The 20,711-nt window shown below is 43.6% G+C and overlaps 1 protein-coding gene across 2 annotated transcripts in view; it reads right to left on the minus strand.

The window, feature by feature from the left end:
- Nucleotides 1-112: 112 nt before the first annotated feature.
- Nucleotides 113-20,711, minus strand: part of LOC139821018 (RNA-binding protein fusilli-like) — a 34,327-nt gene continuing 13,728 nt past the window's right edge. Inside the window, exons 2-12 of one of the 2 annotated variants that reach the window (XM_071791720.1) lie at nucleotides 20,082-20,276; nucleotides 19,193-19,421; nucleotides 15,667-15,756; nucleotides 12,383-12,437; nucleotides 12,180-12,290; nucleotides 11,436-11,706; nucleotides 11,110-11,325; nucleotides 10,813-11,040; nucleotides 10,520-10,721; nucleotides 3,902-4,104; nucleotides 113-3,605 (exon numbers count right to left, since the gene is read on the minus strand). In XM_071791720.1, coding sequence (XP_071647821.1) covers nucleotides 3,423-3,605; nucleotides 3,902-4,104; nucleotides 10,520-10,721; nucleotides 10,813-11,040; nucleotides 11,110-11,325; nucleotides 11,436-11,706; nucleotides 12,180-12,290; nucleotides 12,383-12,437; nucleotides 15,667-15,756; nucleotides 19,193-19,421; nucleotides 20,082-20,276 — 1,983 coding nt within the window. In that variant the 3' untranslated portion in view covers nucleotides 113-3,422. Of the gene's footprint in view, nucleotides 3,606-3,901; nucleotides 4,105-6,232; nucleotides 10,722-10,812; nucleotides 11,041-11,109; nucleotides 11,326-11,435; nucleotides 11,707-12,179; nucleotides 12,291-12,382; nucleotides 12,438-15,666; nucleotides 15,757-19,192; nucleotides 19,422-20,081; nucleotides 20,277-20,711 lie in introns of those variants that run through there. The other variant, XM_071791719.1, reaches the window with a different exon arrangement.

Below are 20,711 nucleotides of genomic sequence, written 5' to 3' on the forward strand. Positions count from 1 at the left end.
TTCAGTTGCAAACTCTCTATCGCTTTCAGGAAACGACCGTTGATCTCGAAAATAGGTGATCGCGCTAGGAATATATGGGATAAGTGTCTCCGGTAAGGAACAACGTAAGCGCTTCAAAACAATATCGAATATATTAATATTAATATCGTCAAGATAACATAATTAAATATCAGGTTTACTATTCGTCGCAGCCGTTTTTTCTCGGACCGCTGAAACGAACATTGGCATTGGGAGATTCTTTCTACGTCTGACAACACGATCGACGAAGAAATTCCGCGGGTGCCACACTCGATGTGGCACCGACGCGATTTTACGTATCAGCGAAACGGCTCCACTCCGACTTTCCGCCGCGCCCTTGGGACGCGGCGCACATTTCTTCGGCTGGTAGACATAACATAATCTTACAACGTTACAGATATGTAATTCATAGGTGTGCGCTTGTGGGTGTATATATATATGTATATGTATATATATACACAATTCTTTCTATTATATCTATATATAAGAGGAGGCTCATCTCGAGATCGCCCAGTCAGGTACCTCCGTTGCTTACGGATGCATTTGGATAGCGGTATACGCGTTACTTACAAAGACGCGTATGTGCAACGAGTAAGAGATAACTTGATTGTAATTATCAGCATCAACGCGCGGTGCAAGCAATCAAATGAGCACCGGGCATTGTGCGCCCGGTTTCATTAGCGATAGACAAGTTACTCGCGAAGGAGACTATTGTCTACAGTTTCCTTTCCTATCATATATATATAACGTATATATCTCGGTATTAACTATTTCTAGTAATAATATAACAATATATCAACGTAGAGAGGAAAATTAAGTGTTCGCTCGGCAAAGTCGACGTCGGTCAAGCCAGGCGACTCGACTCGAGTCGTTCCTCAGCACCGGAGGCGCACCTGCCTTGATCTCTATTGCACGAATTACCACGAGGCGATTATCAACTATTGCACCAGTCGTGCGTGATCACACGTACGGTAACGACGGCACGGCGAGCGAGCACCCGGAGAGGACAAGAAGCCGCATCCGAGTCCCGGAGGTCGCATGCCTAAATCGCGCTCGTCAGGATCGGAGCATTGAAGCGCGACAAAGTCGCGAGATTGCCGTTAAGAGACTAAAGAGGAGCGAAGAAGGACCACGCGCCAGGACGAATCGTTCGCGCGTGATTTCGTTTCACTTTCGTTGCGTTTGAGCAAAGCGGAATGGACCGCACGGATAAAAACGTCGCAGCGAGCAGGAGCGAAGGACATATCGCCAGCCGATCTGGCAAAGAAGTTATAGAAAATGGATATTGGAAGTTTATATAGTTCGTTTCTTTATCATTATTATCATTTTCACCATGAAACAAATTGCATGCTACGATATTATTCGTCTCGATATAGCGTACTTCTGAGTAAACACTTCAATACGAAGCGAATTGTAAGCTAAAGAAGCTATAGAAAATTACAGAAAATATTTCTTTTCTTCATCATGGAACAAATTGTACGTTACAATTTTATTTGTCTTGATGTGAAGATAATGCATTTCTAAACAAACGCTTCAAGATGAAACAAATTGTATTTCACAGTGAGACCTTTTACAATGAAATACAATTCGCCTCATATTGAAGCGTTTGCTTAGAAATACATTATCTCTGTATCGAGACGAATAAAATTGTAACATACAATTTGTTCCGCGATGAAAATGATAACGGTCTCATTGTGAAATATTCTCGCTTCGTCCCTTCTCAAGATAAATGTTTTCCTTTTTTTTATTATTATTATTATCTGCCTCGTCTCGTTTTTATCCGTGTGACCCGACAAATCTGACGATTTGAATCGAAGGAAACTTTTGGCACGCAAGTCGATACACGTGCGCCTTAATTAAACCTCGGCAATTAATATCGCGACTTTCCGCGAGGGCGGGGGAAGAAAGTAATCGAATTCCACCGGCCCCGGCGAAGTCAATTTGCCCGGGCTCGTCGTCCGCGAGTCCGGAATAATCGTGTAGTTGAGCTAATACAGGCCGGCTAATCTGTCGCAGCCGTATCTTTAACGAGTTTGTAAATTCGGCGAACGACATTATGATATTTCACTTACGTCTACATACTCCTACGCATTTGTCGTATCGTAAAAGTGTAAACTGTACGCTAATGTGCTGATCGTTGATTAATATGTGTCGATATATCTCTAAGATCGATAGTGATGACGCGGATTAACGAACGGGACACGTGAAATTTGCTCTCTGGAGCGGGAAACGAAAGACTAACGGAAGACTTTTGTAATATTTGCTGTTTTAACGTGAGAAACGAGCGCCGTCGTCGTTCGACAGCGTTACGCATATTGAAAGACAATGAGAACGCGCGATTCGGAAAGAAGAAAACGAAAAGAAGGCGCGACGCGAATTCAACAATTCATAGTCGAACGACGAGACAAACGACCGATGAAACATATATATAATATTTATATATATATATTAAATTCTCATCTTCAAACTTTAAAAATTAAATTAAGTAATATTCGTAAAACAAGTCGTACGTAAAATTTGAAAGAGAAAACTAACGAGACGTAGTTCCAAGCTCGATTCTAGATACCGTCCGCGGTATTCGATAGAAATCGGGACGCGTTTTGAACGATGATTGCTGACGCTAGTACGCGGCGCGGGCTACATCCTCAAACATTGTCCAATTGGTATATATAATTATTATTTACAATCTATTTAATGCGTAATTTGTATATATAATATATAAACCCGAGACGCGTGCGAGTCGGTTGCTCAAAATATATATATATCTATTCCGTCGAGCTCTTTCAGCTCGACGCGGACAAAAGTACGCGAGGATCGAAGTCCAATTGCCGTCATCTCGCAACGGGAATGATAAGAATGTAACATGGTAAAAGAAATAAAACGAAAAATAGGGGGAATAAAAGGAGGAAAACGCGATACGCGGTTCGTCTCATCCCCAGAGGAGGGGAAATCGGAACAAACGACGAGAGAGAAATGACGCCGCTGTGCATCGCGCCACAACGGCTCCTATCTATCTCTAGACTAGAAAGAAACGCGTCGCTCTCGCGGCCGGCGCGTCGAAAATTTACGTGGCGAGGATTTCTTTCGGGTAAACGCGTAGGGGGGGAAATTACGCTTTTGCATTTGCACTTTGCCGTGTATGTCTAGGTCTACGTACGTGGTTCGTACGAAAAATTCTCGTGTGAAAAATATCGCTAAGCCCCTAGTCGACGATGACGACGACGAGGACGGGGACCGTTCTCTCAAGGATTCGCGTGGGTGTCCCTGAAACAACGGTCTTTTCTCGCGCGACCCCCATTTTAGTCGGTCCTAAGCGTCGAGACCGCTCGTCTCGCCGACTCGAGGGGAATCGCGCGTCTACGAGGCAAGGAACCGGGACGGGCAAGAGGGTCCAGCCGAGGAGATCAAACCATGAAAACTTCAACGAAGGGATTGCACTCGGTCTGCGGTGGAGGCAGCGCGGCCATGCGTTTATCCAGCTCCACTCGTGGTAGATATGCTTCGATACGCGCGTCGGGTCCCGTGGCCGTGGACGTTGGCAGCGTCGTTGCCCCGGGTGCTAATTGCAGACATTCAGCTGGCGCCAACTGAGATCACACAATTTATCTAGTTTTAACTAGGAACGAAAAACCGTGTTCGCAAACAAATTGGTCATTAACAAAAAAGCTAATACAAGTTGAACATGCGGTGTCTCGTCTTGACAAGTAAAGCAGTTTAAAGTTTCAATCTTTATTTTGAAAAAGCTTTTATTAATCAGTTTTAATTTGTAGATGCTGGATAATTTATGCCTTTTCATTAGAATTAATTTATAAAAATAAGTAGACGATAAGTTATAAGAGATATACGGTCGCTTTTGATTTTGAGAAGACAAGGCTTTACTCACCAAAGCAGCTTGCTGAGGAATCTGCGCGATACCGCCGACGCTCGCGGGGGTGTAATAATTGGTCGGGCTGACCGGCGGCGAGGGATAAGGCCAGTAGAAGATGGGCGGCGGATACGGCGTCGCAAATTGCGGCGGGCCGCGGGGCAACATCGCGGCCGCAGGCGGAAATATCGCCACGGTCGGTGGTGGCAACATCGTGCCCCCTAAGGAAGAAAGAAAGAGAACGACATTCAACGTTCGATCGAAATGATCCGCTCGATCGGCTTAGTTAGAGCAACGCGAGTGAAAGGAAAAACGCGGTCGTGCTCGTAAGATTTTTTGCGATTCGCGAACCCTTCTGCTGACCCCTGATCGTCTGACTCGAGGTCAGCCTTTCGCGAATCGTAATATCGCGTAAGTCTCGAACTTGGAGTATCATTGACAGAAAAAAAAAGGGGACTCGCAGTACCCACGATCGTCCGTTATGTATGTACAAACGTAAAGAAGAGTGCCCACTATGTAACCACTCCACAATTACAACGAGTGACATCGTGCAGATCCGCAGAGATGTTTTCTAGAAGCACACAAAGCGTTCTCAATTTAGTAATGCGCCAGTATACAGTCGACCATGTTCGACAGCGTGTCTCTCGCACTATGAAAGTGAATTAGTGAGATAGTTTGTATATATTTTTAATGAAACAACCACTAAGATCTTCTAACTTCGCACGCTGCACGATTTCACTTTCAATCAGACTGGTCTTGCACGGTTTGAGCAAACGGTTTCGCCGGACCGGTGTCTGGACTTACCCGCCACCTAAAAATTCAAAAGCAATCCTTTTCGCTATTTTTTAAAGGTATAAAAGTAGACTCTGAGATCGTTGCCAAGAAATAATCATCCCGTGCCGCGATTACTGTGCTCAGAACGTGCAAGAACGCAGTCATCCAAAGGAATAATGACTTGGACTTGGCCTACCTGGAAGCACAGAAGTTAGTATTTGTAGGTCCCGCTACCATAACAGCAATCGACACTGCACCATTGTAACACGATAATATAATGTATCCTTTTTTATATATATAATATGTAATGCAGCACCAACTTGCGATTTCGCCCCTCTGCCAAATCACCAGATACACGCACTCTCTCACTCTCTTTTTCTCTCCCTTTCTACCCTTCCTTTCTTTCTCTCTTTCGCTCTTTTCTCTCTCTCTCTCTCTCCTCTCTCTCTCTCTCTCTCTCGTTTCCTTCTCTCTCTCTTGCCCAACGAAAAAGCCTTTTTGCGTGCGCCTTTTTGTGACGAAAGTACAGCCCACTTGCGTGTCACTTCAAGAAACGTTGCTTTAAAAAATTCTGAAAAATGAATAGTAAATCATGCAGATTAACTTGAAATTATTCCGTCGAGTAAACATGGTTTGAGCAAAGACGTGACATGGACGGCAGGCCGTATATTTCGCACAATTCAACGTGAATTCGTATCGCATCGGGCAATTTGCGGGGATACAGGGAGGAAACGTGTAACACGATGAGAGGAATATAAGTAGATTCGCTAGATTAGTCTCTAACAGGCCGCTGGGATGATCGGCATAGGCAAAAAGCAACGGTTCGTAAGTATTGACCACATTGAAGAGTAATTTTTGAGTAGCGACTTGAGTAAATCGAGAATTTTAGTATCTCGAAAGAGCGGGTAATCACGAGATGGGAGAGGAGAGACACTTAGAGATCCGTCTTCCGCTTGGAGATAGAAAGTGGGAAGACTCACGTACAAAAATGACAAAGAAAAGAGAAGGAGAGAGAGAGAGAGAGAATTTTACGCAAGAGAAAGAAAGACAGAACAAAAAAAACAAGGAGAATGAATGAGAGAAAGAGAGCTAAGAGTTACGACACAGAAATCTCCAATTTGATCTGTAGATACCAAAGATACCTGTGAGCCCAATGAAAAAAAAAATGTATAGAACGTAACAAGATACCGCGTGGTGGTTGCAATCTTCAGCGGGTCTCGTGAGTCCGGGCGCTGTCTAGTGTCTATTTCTACCAATGTAAATTAACTTCAATCTCAGTTTAACTTATACTTTTTATCTTTTTCTCAATTCTTAGAAGTGGAGAAAACTGGATAAAAAGATAAGTTAAGTCGGGATTGAAGTTAAACTACATTGGTAGAAATGGCGTTTAAGGAGGAAACGCGTCCTCCTTTAAAAACCCGATCGCTTAAAGTTATACGCGTCGCCTTGCCTCGCGGTGCGGCGAGCGAGACGGCGCAACGGGACCGACGTTGCGAAGAGTGCAACCACCGGTGCGACGGTACATAATATAATCAGGGTAAGAGTCCACCAACCCGGCAAGCAAAAAGATATATATATCCACAAGGCACATTTATTAAACATGATCGTTCTCACCGTCGATATAAAATCATCGATATACAGAGAGTGTGTACAGAAGATAAAAAAAAAGAGAGTTACACCGCGTGTATACGTGTGTGTATGTATGTGTGCGTATGCGTGGATAAACACGTGTATACCGCGTGCGCGTGTCCTACGTCTTTCGGGGGAGGGAACGGGGGGGGGGGAAAGAGAAAAAATGAAAGAGATCTTGAGGAAGACATCGGCGGGGAGATGAAGAAATTATGGGAATGATTGTCGTTAACGCTAGGACACCTTCACGCTCTTGACATACACTTGTGCCAGAACAACTCCGAGATGCATTCCCCTACGGAAACGATGCGAAGGGCGACCGGTTGGCGCGACCGTCCTCGATGAACGATCGCCGGTTTCCGTTTCGCATCATCCCACCGTGTCTCGCTATCTCTATAATATCAATTAATGCTACACAACCGGGGGGGAGAGTCGGGAGACACGTAATCCCGATATTTAAAAAAAAAAAGACAAAAAGATGCACGACCCCACGGTTCCTTAATCCCAGGACGCCCTTCGGAACGGCATAATAATTTACAGTTGCGTCTTCACGATTGAAGATTTCCATATTCTTTGACGGTGTCTCTCTCTCGTTTCATCTTGGCCCCGTGGCCAAAATTCACATCCGCGGTATCTCGCCGGTCATCTCGCCTTTAGCGTCCCGAGATTAAAACGAACGATCGTTTTTACCGTGCAATTGTGCTCGACGTCCGTTCCTTCTTTCTTTTCCTTTTCTCTTTTTCACAGAACGGCCCTCAATTATCCTCAGGTAAATTATCTTCTGGAACAGTTACGTTATTAATACCGAGAACCGGATCGAGAATGTTTAATGTAATAACAGGTACTTTACCGCAGCGGCCGCTATGACAAGATAGAACGTAAGATTACATCAAGACGCACACTTTTGCTACCGTTGATTCTGTACGTTAGTGCTACCGCGTCGCGAGATAATCGCAGGATCGCGCGTCGAAAAAAAGACAGATAAAACGGAAAACTTGTTACGAGGCGGTTCGGGAGAAAGGAGCGTGAGAGGCCGATTTCTTTTTCTGTCGGATAAAAAACGCGACGCCCGGAGAGACAGTTACCCGCCGTAATGTATGTAACCGCGCGCGCGAGGAGAAAAAAAAGGGGGGAAAAAAGAAAGAAAAAGATCGGATCCATTACGCGATCGCTCGCGGAACGCGACCGGAGGAAAATTATAATATCCCTCCACGAAACCACACGACATGCAAGCCAGAATCGTTTTCGCATATCCTCGCGGACATATAACAGGGCTAATTATGACCGTCCTGTGTTTGTGTTTACAGCTATATATGTCCCCCTACTATTCTAATAACACATATATATGTATATAAAAAAAAAAACCGTGGCAAGAGAAAGAAGTGAAATTACCAATAAACAACATTTTGCGATCCGCGCGACAGATCTCGAGGATCGGCTTCGCCGGAGGACCACGGCTCTTTGTTTTTCTCGCGTTTTTGTTACGAACAGTGGAAGCCCGTTTTTTGGCGTGGCAGTGCGTAAGGTATCTCTCCGAGGTCCATCCCTCGCGAGAATAAAGTCGGCGAGCTGCGTATCCTCCCGGCGAAGCCGATGCTCGATTCCCTGATACACCAAATCTATCCATCCGTCTCAATGTGTGTGATCTCACCAACTACACTATCACAAAAGGTATTAGGCCGTAAGCCCAGCTTTGAAAGAGTAAATACCGCCGACACCACAGTTAAATCACAAGCCGCGAGAGCGTATACAGAGACGGCGTTTTTTTTTTTTTTTTTTTTTTTTAAATTAATTCCGCTTTCTTCGCTCCCCGTTATCGTATACTCTCCAAAACCAAAGTCCGATTATTATTAATGCACATACTCGGTATACTAAGGTATTATCCGTCACACACGATGGAATTAGTGCTGGATCACATCCGTGTATGTGTGTACGTGGGCGTGATTATTAACGATATTATTGTACTAAATGCAGTGAACGCCATGTGTACGAAGGTGTGTGTGTGTGTGTGTGTATATATGCGCGCGATTTTCCCCAAATATAAAATAACAGGGCAAAACAGGTCTTATGTGCTTTGTTGTAGGGTCTGATTCACATATATTAACTTTCTAGTTATCAAAGCTTGTATGTTACAATCCTTTGAGAGAAAGAGATAGACGGAAAAGAGATAGATCCACGACGAGGCCAACTAACAGCGAACTGTGTGATTCGTTCGCAAATAATATAATTAGTGACAAAATTTTATTTGCACACAGATTGTAACATACATGCGCATAATAGATGCCACGTATAAAAGAATCTACCATACGTCCGAGAATTAGAACTTTAGAATATATAACATTGGATGGAATGTCCATTTTATATTACTTAGTACTAATAAAATATTTCTAGCAAAATATATAAATCATTCTCATAAAAATATATGTATATACGCATACATATATGTATATAAGTGTGTATATATATATATATATAAATGGATATTTCTGATAGTACCCACTTGTAGGCTTCTCTCAGAGACAATAAGCATTCTCGTTGGACACTTTTTCACAGATACCAGTTAAATATCAGACATTAAAGTCATAAATATCCAAAATTGCTTAAATAACATCATCATTGAAATACAAGATAGCACGAGCGACGTATTATTACGAAATCATATATTACATTAACAAAATTTTACAAATGATTATTCTCATGGAAGGAAGAACTCACACAGACTTTAACATTTGATACGTTGAAATGCCTGTGATAAAAAATGTCCAGAGAATATTAATGTTCAAATAATTCCTGGCTTTCGGTAAAACCCAGAACTAATCTGCGTATACACTATGATAATTCTGAAACGCTCTGTATGTATATGTATATAAAAGGGAGCGCGTATGGATCATAGAATTTTGAGAGCTAGACAAATTACTTCGTGTTCACATTGCATTAGATAAGGCACTTGGTTACGCTCACGTGGAAGAGCGTTTTCTTCAATAGGTACTCCATGAACACGTAACTACGAACGTATGCGCACGCCAAAAATGGAATTTTATATACCACTATCAGTACAGCTAACATGCTTACCGAAATTAGCTCTGCTGCCTAAATGCATTAGGATAAGAGAAGTAAACCGACTTGCGAGTTAAGTACCGTCGTGTAAGTAACGCCCGAATTTGTACCAAGCATTCCCAAAACGTTAGGTACACTTCATCAGCTGGACAAACGTTGTAAATGACGTTCTGCCAGACTTGTACGGAATACGAAACGGAATGTCGTAGATATTCGCGAATAATTACAACGCTTACTCGCTAAGAATGTACATAAATCCGTCAAAAGTCGTATTGTCGTAACACGGCGATTCCCACGTAGCATGCGTACTTCCGCGCGAATAACAAATTCTTGCGGAGAAACCGAGGCAATCGTTTCCGTTCTCCTTACGAGGAAGAGTCTATAAAAAGCTAGAGATCGACGCAGTGGCGCATCAGATCTGGGGATAAAACTGAGCTGGATAAGGGAAGCCCGGGGCTGCGGTTGGGGCTGGTGCGTGAAACGCCGCTGTTGGTGCGTGCCAAGCATGCGTACGTTTCGCGGCGACGCTACCCGCCGTCGCGTCGGCAGGGAAGGCGGCGTCCCACGTTCGCTTTAGACCCATTAACGCGGCCGGATTTAAGGTCTGCGCGGTGGGCATGATAGGCGCTAACAGCCCATGCGGCGCCGGTGCCCGCAAGAAGGGATAACGGGGATGATGGGGAACATTGAAGAACAAAAACGGCGTAGCCGCCGCAGCTGCCGCGGCCGCTGCTGCCGGATTTGTCTGTGGTGCGTGGAGAGCGGCCGCGACGGCAGCTGCCGCTGCCGCCGAGGGTCCTACCGCGTAGGGTATCTGGGCCGAATGAACCACCGGATTCGAGCTCGTTAGAGCTAGAGACTTGCTCGTGGCGGCGGCAGCGGCAGCGGCGGCGGCGACTGCCGAAGTGGGTGAATGGGTGGTCGAGGTAGGAGACGGATTCGATGCCAAGGCCATCAGCCATAGGTCCTGATTCCTGATAGCCTGCGCCTGGGCGGCCTGCGCTTGCGCCTGAGCCTGTGCTTGAACGGCCTGAGCGGCCTGGGCCTGCACCAGAGCGTGAATGTCCCACAGGGGTGGCGGTGGCGGCGGCGGCTGCGCGGTCGGTACCGGCACCGGCACCGGTGCTGGCGCAGACGGATGTGTGAAGGTCGCGGGGGACTGTGTGGTCAACGTACCGGGTGATAGGAGTGCCTTGGTCGACGGCGGTGTTACCGCACCTGTCAATACCAGATTCATGTCGTCGCCGCTGCACTGGAACACTTCGATGTATCGCTGCTTCTTGCCGTAGATCATGTACCGGTGATGCCGCTGGGTCGCACATGCGTATGCCGATGCCTCGCTGTCCATTTGGATAAATGCCTCGCCAGACGGTTGGCCCTGGTGAAATGATTACAGAATTGAAGATCAGAGAGAAACGAAATAAATAATTATCCGCACATATATATAAGTATGGTTAACCGAAACCTACCTGAGCATTATAAACCATGTGAACACCCTGGTAGACGATATTTTTAGAATGTTCACCCATAAACTCCAGAATGTGTTCGACGAGCGCCTCGTACGGTAAACCACGAAGTCTAACACAATCCTTGCGCGTACCGGACGTAATGATATGTTGAGGAAGCAAGGGTGGAAGTTGCGCGATAGGCGGTGGTGGTAGTATTACTTGCTTCGGATCTGTCGCCCTATTTAAGACCTGTACAAAATCGGAATTCAGGTAAAAATGCACGTTTCTTATCGTCTTGAGATTCACGTTCAGATCTACCTGTTGCACTTCCGCGGTTGTGCTTCGAAAAAGTTCTATATAGCGACTGCCGATGCAGTCTCTATGCTTGCTCAAGGCTTTCACCGCGTCCTCCTCCTTCGCAAATAACACGAAGGCGTCACCCGTCGCTCTGCCGTCCGGTTTCTTTACAAACAGCACACCGTCCTCGCCGTCCAACACTTGACACGGTTTTTGTCCGGATTGAAAAAATTCCAGCTATAAGGAAATCGCTGCTGGTGTATACAGTAGAAAAGTGATAGACGATACGTAATCGAGAAGCTCGTTATACGCAAATAAGATCTTAGATCATTAAACGAATTATGTACCACTTGTTTAGCAACACAATCATACGGCAAGCCCCTCATTCTAACGATGACTTGAGCCCCGCGTGACAGAAAAGCGTGTGCCTCCCCGCTCGTACCACCAGCAACGCCAACAAAATCCTCTCCGGAGGCCTTGTATACCTCTATGTATCGTGCACCCATGTGATGTTTATGCCGCTTCAGCGCCATGTCTCTGTGTTCTTTATTAATAAACCGTACCAATGCCTCGCCGTTACGCCTTCCCATAGGACTTAAACAAAGAGCTACACCACCCCTAAAAAAGTTATTACACCAATGTTAGCGTATAATCGTCGCGCAGCGACCAGCTCCTCTATTCGTAATTACGTCATTAGAAAATTCGTAAAGACAACAAAGATTAGGAACACTCTACGAGAATTTCTAATCTTTAGAATCGCAGTTATAGATCCGGTACAGCGTACAAGATCCACGATTCCAGAATATATAATGTTCGTCATTATGTACAACAGCTAATAAGCAAGTAGGAAGGTCTCCTCGAGATCGCGCTTATGTTATGTCAACGTAAGAGAGACTAGAATGACAGAAACCTAAGTGCGTCTAAGTGCGTTATAGAAATACTGGCTATCTCAGTTACCTGCTTCACGCAGATCCACGTGGCTTGTGCACAAATACCAAAAAGACAGTTAGAGAGACAATTAATTTATCTTGCTCGAGGCTCCCGTTAGTCGTATATATCGGTTTTGCTTTACGTATCTGAGAATCACTTACTTGGCGACATTTAGTCCGCGAAAAAACTTGGCGATGTCCTGATCTGAGGATTGCCAAGGGAGACCGCGCGCTCTCACTACGCAATCATTGTCCACCTCCTCGTCCTTAGAGCTGAAGGCAAGTTAACGTATCGTTATTCGACAATAAATAATCCACAAATTGGATATACAAACAAACTATGTGTACGAAACTCATGAACTTACCATATACCGGGTTCCAGGACGATGTTAACCACCTCTGGATTCTTAAAAACGTGACCTGAAAATTAACGCACAATTATACACCGGTTATACTACAATAATTGACGTACATTAATTAAAAATTAAATATTCATTAACTACTGCACTTCAAAGTGATCTGGAAGGTGCAGCTCGGAGTCCAGAAGAGAAAGGAATGGAAGCCGAATAATTGTGTGACAAACGTGACGTGTAAGAAGCGTACACACACGCGCGCGCACGAAGATGAATGATGATTTAACCTCAGAAATCAATAAACGTTCTTCATCGATCGATTCGGGATCGATACTGTTCGCGAAGAGGCGATCCTTCGAGTAGTTCCCCTTCGACGAAATCGCCGATCGAAGCTGAGAACGCGAATCCACGTGAATCGAGAGGTATGTCCACCACAGAAGAGCGTGGGACGCGTCGCGTGTAAACAACGTGAACCATATGAAATATGAACCACCGGTTAGTCCGTCGCACACGCGTATTCGCTTTCGCTTCGCTAGCTACACTTTCTGTACTCTCTTTCTCTTCTTTTTCCTCCTCTTCTTTCGGTCTTCGCCGCTCGCCGGGCGGTATGCAAAAAAGTACGAAAAAAAATGCGACGAACTAATTTTCAGGATAGTCAAATCCGTCGGAAGCAAATTTTGCAGTGTCTAAATTCTGTCAACAGAATGTGAAGAAATGTAACAGAATCTGCTGACGGGGAATGTGATGACAGATTCACTGTCGAAACTGTCGAGCAGAATTTGTTTGAAATTTTAAAGAAAGACCATTTAAATTTTAAATGGTTACGAAATAATAAATTTCTGGCGACTGTTTTAACATTTTGTTTACCGAATTTTGTTACGTGTTGCACAATTGCTATCGTAGAATTTTTAGATTACTATAATATATTCTCGAAGCTTTTTCGAAGTAATTCTCCATCAAATGATGCTTCAAAAGTATCATAATCTTAATATAATATTAAATCTTCCGCTATCCATGTTGCAACCTCATAAAGATAGAACGTAGTTTCCTAACTCTTTCGAAATCGTCCGACATTATAATGATAAGACTTATATCTACCCCTTTCTCAATTACTGATTCTTACACAATTCTAATCCTCTTTTCTAGAAATTCTACATTTTCCTTTCCAAAGCGAATTAATATTTACTTTTGATATTAGAACGTTTTATTAGGAATTTATAGGTATACGTTGTATTATTTAATTATAATATTCATTATCTTACTGCCCTATTTTTTAATCTTTGTGGAGGTCCGAAAACCTTTCTTTCTTAATTCACGAAAATCTAACTTGCTCTAAGAAAATATGTTTAACATCCGTTGCAAAATGTGACACCGATTTCGAGACATTATAACGTCTCGCGGTCCTCTAAAGACTAAGCAAAGACCCATCTCGAGCTCAGTTTTCGTCAGTAATTCATAATGAACGAACCCTCGACTCAGCGCATTACTGTAATCTCGCTTGCCTGAATAAGACTTGATCGAGAAAACAGTGTTTCACCTTTCCCAACACTAAAATATCACGCTCATGCGTAACAGTGGGGCCGTGATTCCGCATACAAAATCTACACAAGGAGAAAAAAATGACCAGGACTGCCTCGCCAACCCGAGTATTATCGGCGACAATGCGCAATATGTCTTCTAAACTTGCGCTTATGCATTTCCTTTCCGTAACCCTATACCCGCCGGTTAGTCTCCGATTTCTCATACCTGCACGAAACGATCATTCGATTCGCGGCCTCGGCAAAATGTGCGCTGTCGACAAGTAGAAATTCGTTTCTTGTGAAATGCGAATCGATCGCCGTTTCCTTGTTTAGTCCCAAGTAAGCTTCGCACTTATCTGAAATTCTCGAGATGAGCATCAGAAAAATCGAAAGATTGAGAATATCGCTCATCAAAAATACCGTCTACATGATATATTTACCTAAATACGTATCCAAAAGTTTTTCAAATGAAATGAATCCTCTTATTTATATCTTGTAATTTCGACGAGATCAAAAAATCACATTTTGCAAACATTCTTTCCAACTGTCATGCAACGAATCTGCGATAATTGTAACGAAAACTGAAGATCCGATCGTATAGAACCTTTTGAATTTAATCCAGCTGCACTGTTAAATTAATATTTAACATTTATATTTAATAATTTAATAATTAATAAAAAAATAAAATTAATAATTAAAATTAAATTTTAATAAAGATGAAATTTGAACCAATATCTTGAGTTGAATAACATTATTTCGTTACTTTTAATAACCACCATGTGTGTCGAAATTTAATATTTTAACACAAAATAGTATCTATTATTACAATAATGATTTAATTAAATTAACGACATATTGAGTAAGAGCAAAGGCAACTTAAGAATGGTTAAAAATGACTCAAATTGAGTTTAATTTGACACTACGAATTTAACAGCGTGTATATAGTTACCGTAACTATTAAGCGCGTAGCGTTTCTGTCAATAGGGCAGACTGAAAGATGGAGCGATGTCAAAAACGCAATTCATCTTCCTCTCCTTTCTTCTCACGCGCGTATTATCACGATAACACGCGTTAACGCGCGTGTATTAGCAAGTGTATTGGCTCTCAGGTTGAGTATCACTGTAGATAAGAAAGCCGTTACGCTGTTTAGAACGTATGCCTGGCTTGACCTGCGCTCGCTTGCGAACTAGAAAGAGAATGTGCGTTCGTGTATAAGACAGTTAATCGATCAAAGACTGCTGAATCTCGAAACTCAAACGAGCTTTGTCCAACAGTGTGAGATCTCGAGAGAACGCACGACATTCCTCGCGAGATCGGCGAGCTTCTCCGGAGAGGAGACTGACTTGAGCTCGGAGGAAACTGGACTCCTTGACGAGAGCGACTTAATCAGCGGCGCAATCGCGACCTCCAAGGCCATCTCGTTGTCGAGCGTAAACATATTGCATATTATTTGGAGAAATCCGTACAGAAACGCCACACCGTGCACGCGCCAGAGTTCTTATCTCTCTCACGAGAGAGAAAGAGATAGAAGCGAGAAGAAGAATATGCGCTGCCAAGTCCAGACATTTTAAGGACCAAGACCTTCTTCATCCGTTTCAGAAGGTTGATAAGATTCGTAATCTTCAGGATTATACGGATTACACCAACCGAATCTTGTTTTCCATTTTTTTCCCTCTAAATTTCGAGACGTCCAATATATTTTTCCTGAGCGCATATTCCTCACGTCGGTAGATATGCATACTACAGCTGTAGAATTTCCGATATTTATTGGCTTACCGTCCTTGATCATCCTCTGTACCACGCTGACCATGTCCTGTATCTCTTTGACGTGAAAATCATTATCGGTATCTGGCGGCAGTCCGAAATCTGATTTTTAACTGTCAAGGAGAAATCTGTGTTCGGGTAAACAATCAAATCTCGATTCTGATAACGCGAATCGAGAGGCAAAACGACTCGCTCACGATAAGTTCGTAAGAAAGGCGAAATTTTAAAGCGTAACTTCAAACTAGAGCTCCCGCGATCTTTGCGCCGTGCGCTGACTCAAATTTACCAGAAGTGGCAATCGTACGTGGCTCTTATTTTCAGGCGTGTCTCACGCGTCTCTCTTCTAGTCGTCAAACTATGCATTCCAATACGATTGTGAAATTTACGGTGAAAAAAAAGAATGTATCTTATAATTGAATAGTCTTTGGAGAAAAAGGTCGTAAAAGCTTGAAACTCCGCCTTCTTTCAACGAACTTATTAGAGAACGTATAAAAACGCAATCTGGAAAGATAAGACTTCGAAATAATCTGAGAATATAAAAAACAATAATTCATATAAATTAATATACTTCATATCTTTCATGAGGTTTCCTTTTTCGTGCGCACTCCTCGATTATAAATGACATCGGTGCCACTCTGCATGTGACCCTAGCGATTATACAGACCTTACATAACGATAATGAGAGAGAGAAAAAGTATATACGTATAGTAATAGTATATAAATAAAATTTCCTGCGTATTTGATCGAGATACGTAGATTTTCTCGCGAGTACGACGTGAGTTAGAAACTTCGAGCGTGCCAGAGGCGGGCGAGTGGAAGAACAGCAGTTTGGTAAACAATGTTACACCGATAGAGCGTAAACGAACGATACAAAGAACGTTCCATACTCCGTTGTTTACAAACTACAAATAAACGAGCGCTCTCATAATGACCAGGTAATACGCATATGACGTGTAAGCACGGATTACGTATAGAGATTGATATCGAGCACCTAATCGGAAACTAGGGCCGTCGCGGAAAAGAGGAAAGAAACATAATAATATATTTATATAAGCGTATACATATTTATATACACGTGACGTTCTCGCTCGTCACTGGCCTGTTACCGATATCTTCATCGCGGAGCTGACCTTTAAACCACGTCCCGATAAGACGGCATCGCCTCGCGGAGGTTTTCTCTCAAGTCATCTGGTCATTATTGATTGTAAAATGCGACGTTCCTTTTTCCTCGCTCACGATCTTTTCCACAGCCGCGAACGATCCGAAAATGTGCCCTACTTGGGGCGCACGACAGGGGGAGAGACGTAGAAATCGAACCCGCATTCCGACACTCTTGAGAGAGACGAGGAAGAATATTTCACTCGTGCGAGTTCCTGAATGAATCGTCCATTCTCCCACTACGAACACGTTAATTCTGCTACGCACTTTTTGCCTAGAAACGACGATAAGATATAGTATTAGACCTCTAGTTCGATATAGGAAAAACTGGCCCTTTACATTCGTGATTCTCTTTTTATCTTAAACTACAAACATAAGACAAAATATTAAAAATATTACACGTGCACTTGATAATATATTCATCCTTATCAGTGTCACTCGGGAACGAAAGTCTTTAATCGTGATAAAAGTAATGAAAAGACGTTAATTAGCATCAGTTAGATAAACGAGGACGGCAAAAAAAATGCGATTCTGTGATATCACAAGTTCACAATTTTCAAGGAGATATTTAAAAAAAAAATGAAATTAATGTTTAACTAACATTTATATAACACTGACATTGAATGCAAATGGCTAATCTACGATCAAATTTCCACCTTAACGTAAATCACGTCGAATGTGCAAATATCGCGAATCTGCACGAGTAGATATGCGCGTGTTCGTGAGAGGAATGTAGAGAACCGAAGTCCGGCTAATCTCGAACGCGGCTCGCATTGGAACAGGTGAACGAGTGAGTCGATCGATATGCATACATGCATATTCGTACACATATGTCTCAGACGGCGCAGGTGGTCTTGTTTTATTAGTGCCAGGTAGATACGGCACGACGCATGCTGGATATAAAAAAAAGACTGGCACCCGACGTGCATCGAGATCGGATTTGAAGACTGGAGCGACAGTCGTCTCATTCGGGCGCGCTTCTTATTACCTCTGACTTCTTGGAAATCTCTTCTCAACTTCGCGATTCAAATCTCCATTACAAATGGAAGTGCATTCGGCACAACGAGCACGATGTCCTCGCGTTGTCGTAGAACAGGAGTGAGATGAATCGAGAGAACCGGGAGACCGCATTACTATTCGCCGTTAGGACGCAAGTATCGAGATAAATTTCATCCGCGAATAAAATGAATACGAGATACGTCTTTATCGAATCAAACGTCACCTTTATAAATAAATAAAAATCGCGATTAATTTAATTAACATGTGAGATTAAAAGATCTCCCCGTATCAAGCTTGAGGCGCGGTTGATAACGGAATCTTATTTTTCAAACGACTCTTCGAATGCAATTAATCAGATGTTCCAGTTATCTTTTCACCCCGGCCCGCAGGCAGACGCGGAACGAAAACGTACCTGTCCGCGGCTTCGATTCCGATTTAATTTAAGGCGCGTCAAGCCTTAAATTAAAGCTCAGGAAGAGTCCGTCACTCCAGAAGGTTTTGATCTTTTCTAATCCAATCCGCGACAATTCAGACACGTCGCAGATCAGGCAGAGACGGCCAGAGAATTCGTCACGATCGCGTTTGAGTCCGCGGATGGCAGCGACACGTGTGCTCGTACTCCGTACGACCGCAGAGACTACTCGCTACTGGCTCCGCTCGGGGCGGCCGATGCCGTCGTCGGGGATCGCGACGAGTGTTACTTCCGTCGCGCCGTCTGACGGCCACGCGACGCGAAGGTCCCCGACGTGGAAATTCACAGGCGGCCACGGACACGTGGGTGAATTTCTTCGTCGGACGTGCCCGTGTCGGCGTTACGCCGCTTAAGCTCGAACACGAGACTGCCATACCATTCTGCGGCCGAGCACCGTTACCGATACATCATGGGCGAGGACGTGCGCATTTGCATTAGCATACAATACCGCGTGAGATTCCTTAACTGGCACAGCACACTTTGGAGTACGGACTGCTCCGAGCGAGATTTTATTCGACCACGGCCGATTCTTCCGTGAAGAAATTGAGGATCTAATCTGAGGTGGCGATAGATCGCTTTTCGGAGGTAATTGTTGTCTGAGAATAGCAACGGGTTAAAGAGATCGTTAGCTAAAATAAATTGTCCCACAATTTCCTTGATATCCTCTAAATCGAAGACGAGAAAATTCATATCGAAAAATCGCAATAAAATTTCTGATATGTGTATGAATAAATTGTTAAATTGGTCGCATGCAGTGGCACTGATGTCAAAGATAACGTTACAAATTGTAGACGGAACGAAAAAGAAAAAGAGACTAAAAATGTGTAAAAAGACACGACATAGGAAATATACGCAACGAAATCAGCTCGACGACCGATGACAGTTTTTACGTAAGCGTGGAAAGGATACATTGCAGCATCTCTTGCACTCCGAGGGTCGATAACTCCCCGTGAGACGAGTAGCACTCTACGAAATCCTTCCGGAGATCGTGGAAGTAGTTGTAGTGTTCCGGCAGCTCGATGTCCTTGTTGCAAGCCTCCGGATGCAGGCACTGCCTCATCGGCGCCTGGCCGTCCACGACGAATCGCGGCTTAACACCGGAAGTTACGCCAGGCACGGAGCTCCACCAGGTCTCAAACTTGAAATAGAAATCGATATTAAATGTGCAGTTAGATTATTTTATCGTTATTATATAATCCCTTGAGAATATTGTTGACGAATATATCGCGCGACATATCAGCAATCGATACATATCGATGTGTAATAATATCTTCAAAAGAAAGATAAATTTCAGCTTTCAAAATACTTCAAATATTCCGCGATTTTTCATATTTTTGGCAATTTCTTATATAACTTACTGATAACTTATTCTTATATTCTTCTTTCTTATTCTGAGTGTTTTGCTGATGTTGTAATTATAATCGTACTATGTGCACTAAAAGAATCTCCTTTAATCGCGTTTATTTATACATTATACATTATACATTATACATAAACAAATAAATAATGTCTTGATCGTAAGGCATTACACTTTTGATGCCAAACAAATACTTTTTGCTAAAATTTCGCTCAAGGGATTATCTTTTAACCAAAGTCTCCTGAAATATTCATATCTTTATTTCTCAATAGACAAGAAATGATGAGCAAACTTGTCTTTTCTATTAACTTTCCTTTAGCAATCTCTCGATAAATAATGAAAATTTCTATTCGTCGAGCATTTTTAATAGCCTGTGGCTCTTTAATTAACTTTTCAATGAATATCTCAGATCCGTTTCATTTTCGTCGATATAAGGGGCACCTTTTCGATAGCCTGCTGCAGAGGAATCCCGTACTCCCGGAGGTTTCGCTCGGTCAAGGCTGGCGCGTGTGCCAGCGCGGCCTCGCTAATGATCCCGCTACTTCCGGCAATCGCTGGGTTCTCGCTGCCGGTCCCGGGCGTGCAACTCTCCTCCATTACCATCGGTCGCACGATGTACTGCTGCCTGCCCAGCACCTGCAAAAAGAATCGTGCCCGAGTTCGTGAGGAAGCGACGCCGTGGCAAAAAACTTCCTCGAGCGGCGAGGCTGTTGCTATGCGGCGCGTGAAAGACGCAATCAATTACTTATATTCCACGCGCAGCACAACGGGGAGAGACGCAACCGACGCAACTTAAATTTTATCTGATATCAGACGGCGCGGGCGAACAAAAGCGGGGCGACGACGTACGCTTTCGCTTCCGTGCTTATCGAGGCGAGTCGCGAAGTATGAGGCAGAAAAAAAAAAACGCGAGCGCGAGCCGCTTCCGCGCTCAAAGTCGAAACACTCGCCGCGCGAAAGTAAATGTTATGAAAAATATTATTGCGAAAGGAAAACGAGCGACGCGCGGATTGTGCGTTACGACACTTCGCGCGACTGCATTAGGTCCCATCTGTCCTAACATTCGTGCGG

Source organism: Temnothorax longispinosus, chromosome 10, assembly GCF_030848805.1.
Source record: "Temnothorax longispinosus isolate EJ_2023e chromosome 10, Tlon_JGU_v1, whole genome shotgun sequence".
NCBI classification, from domain to species: domain Eukaryota; kingdom Metazoa; phylum Arthropoda; class Insecta; order Hymenoptera; family Formicidae; genus Temnothorax; species Temnothorax longispinosus.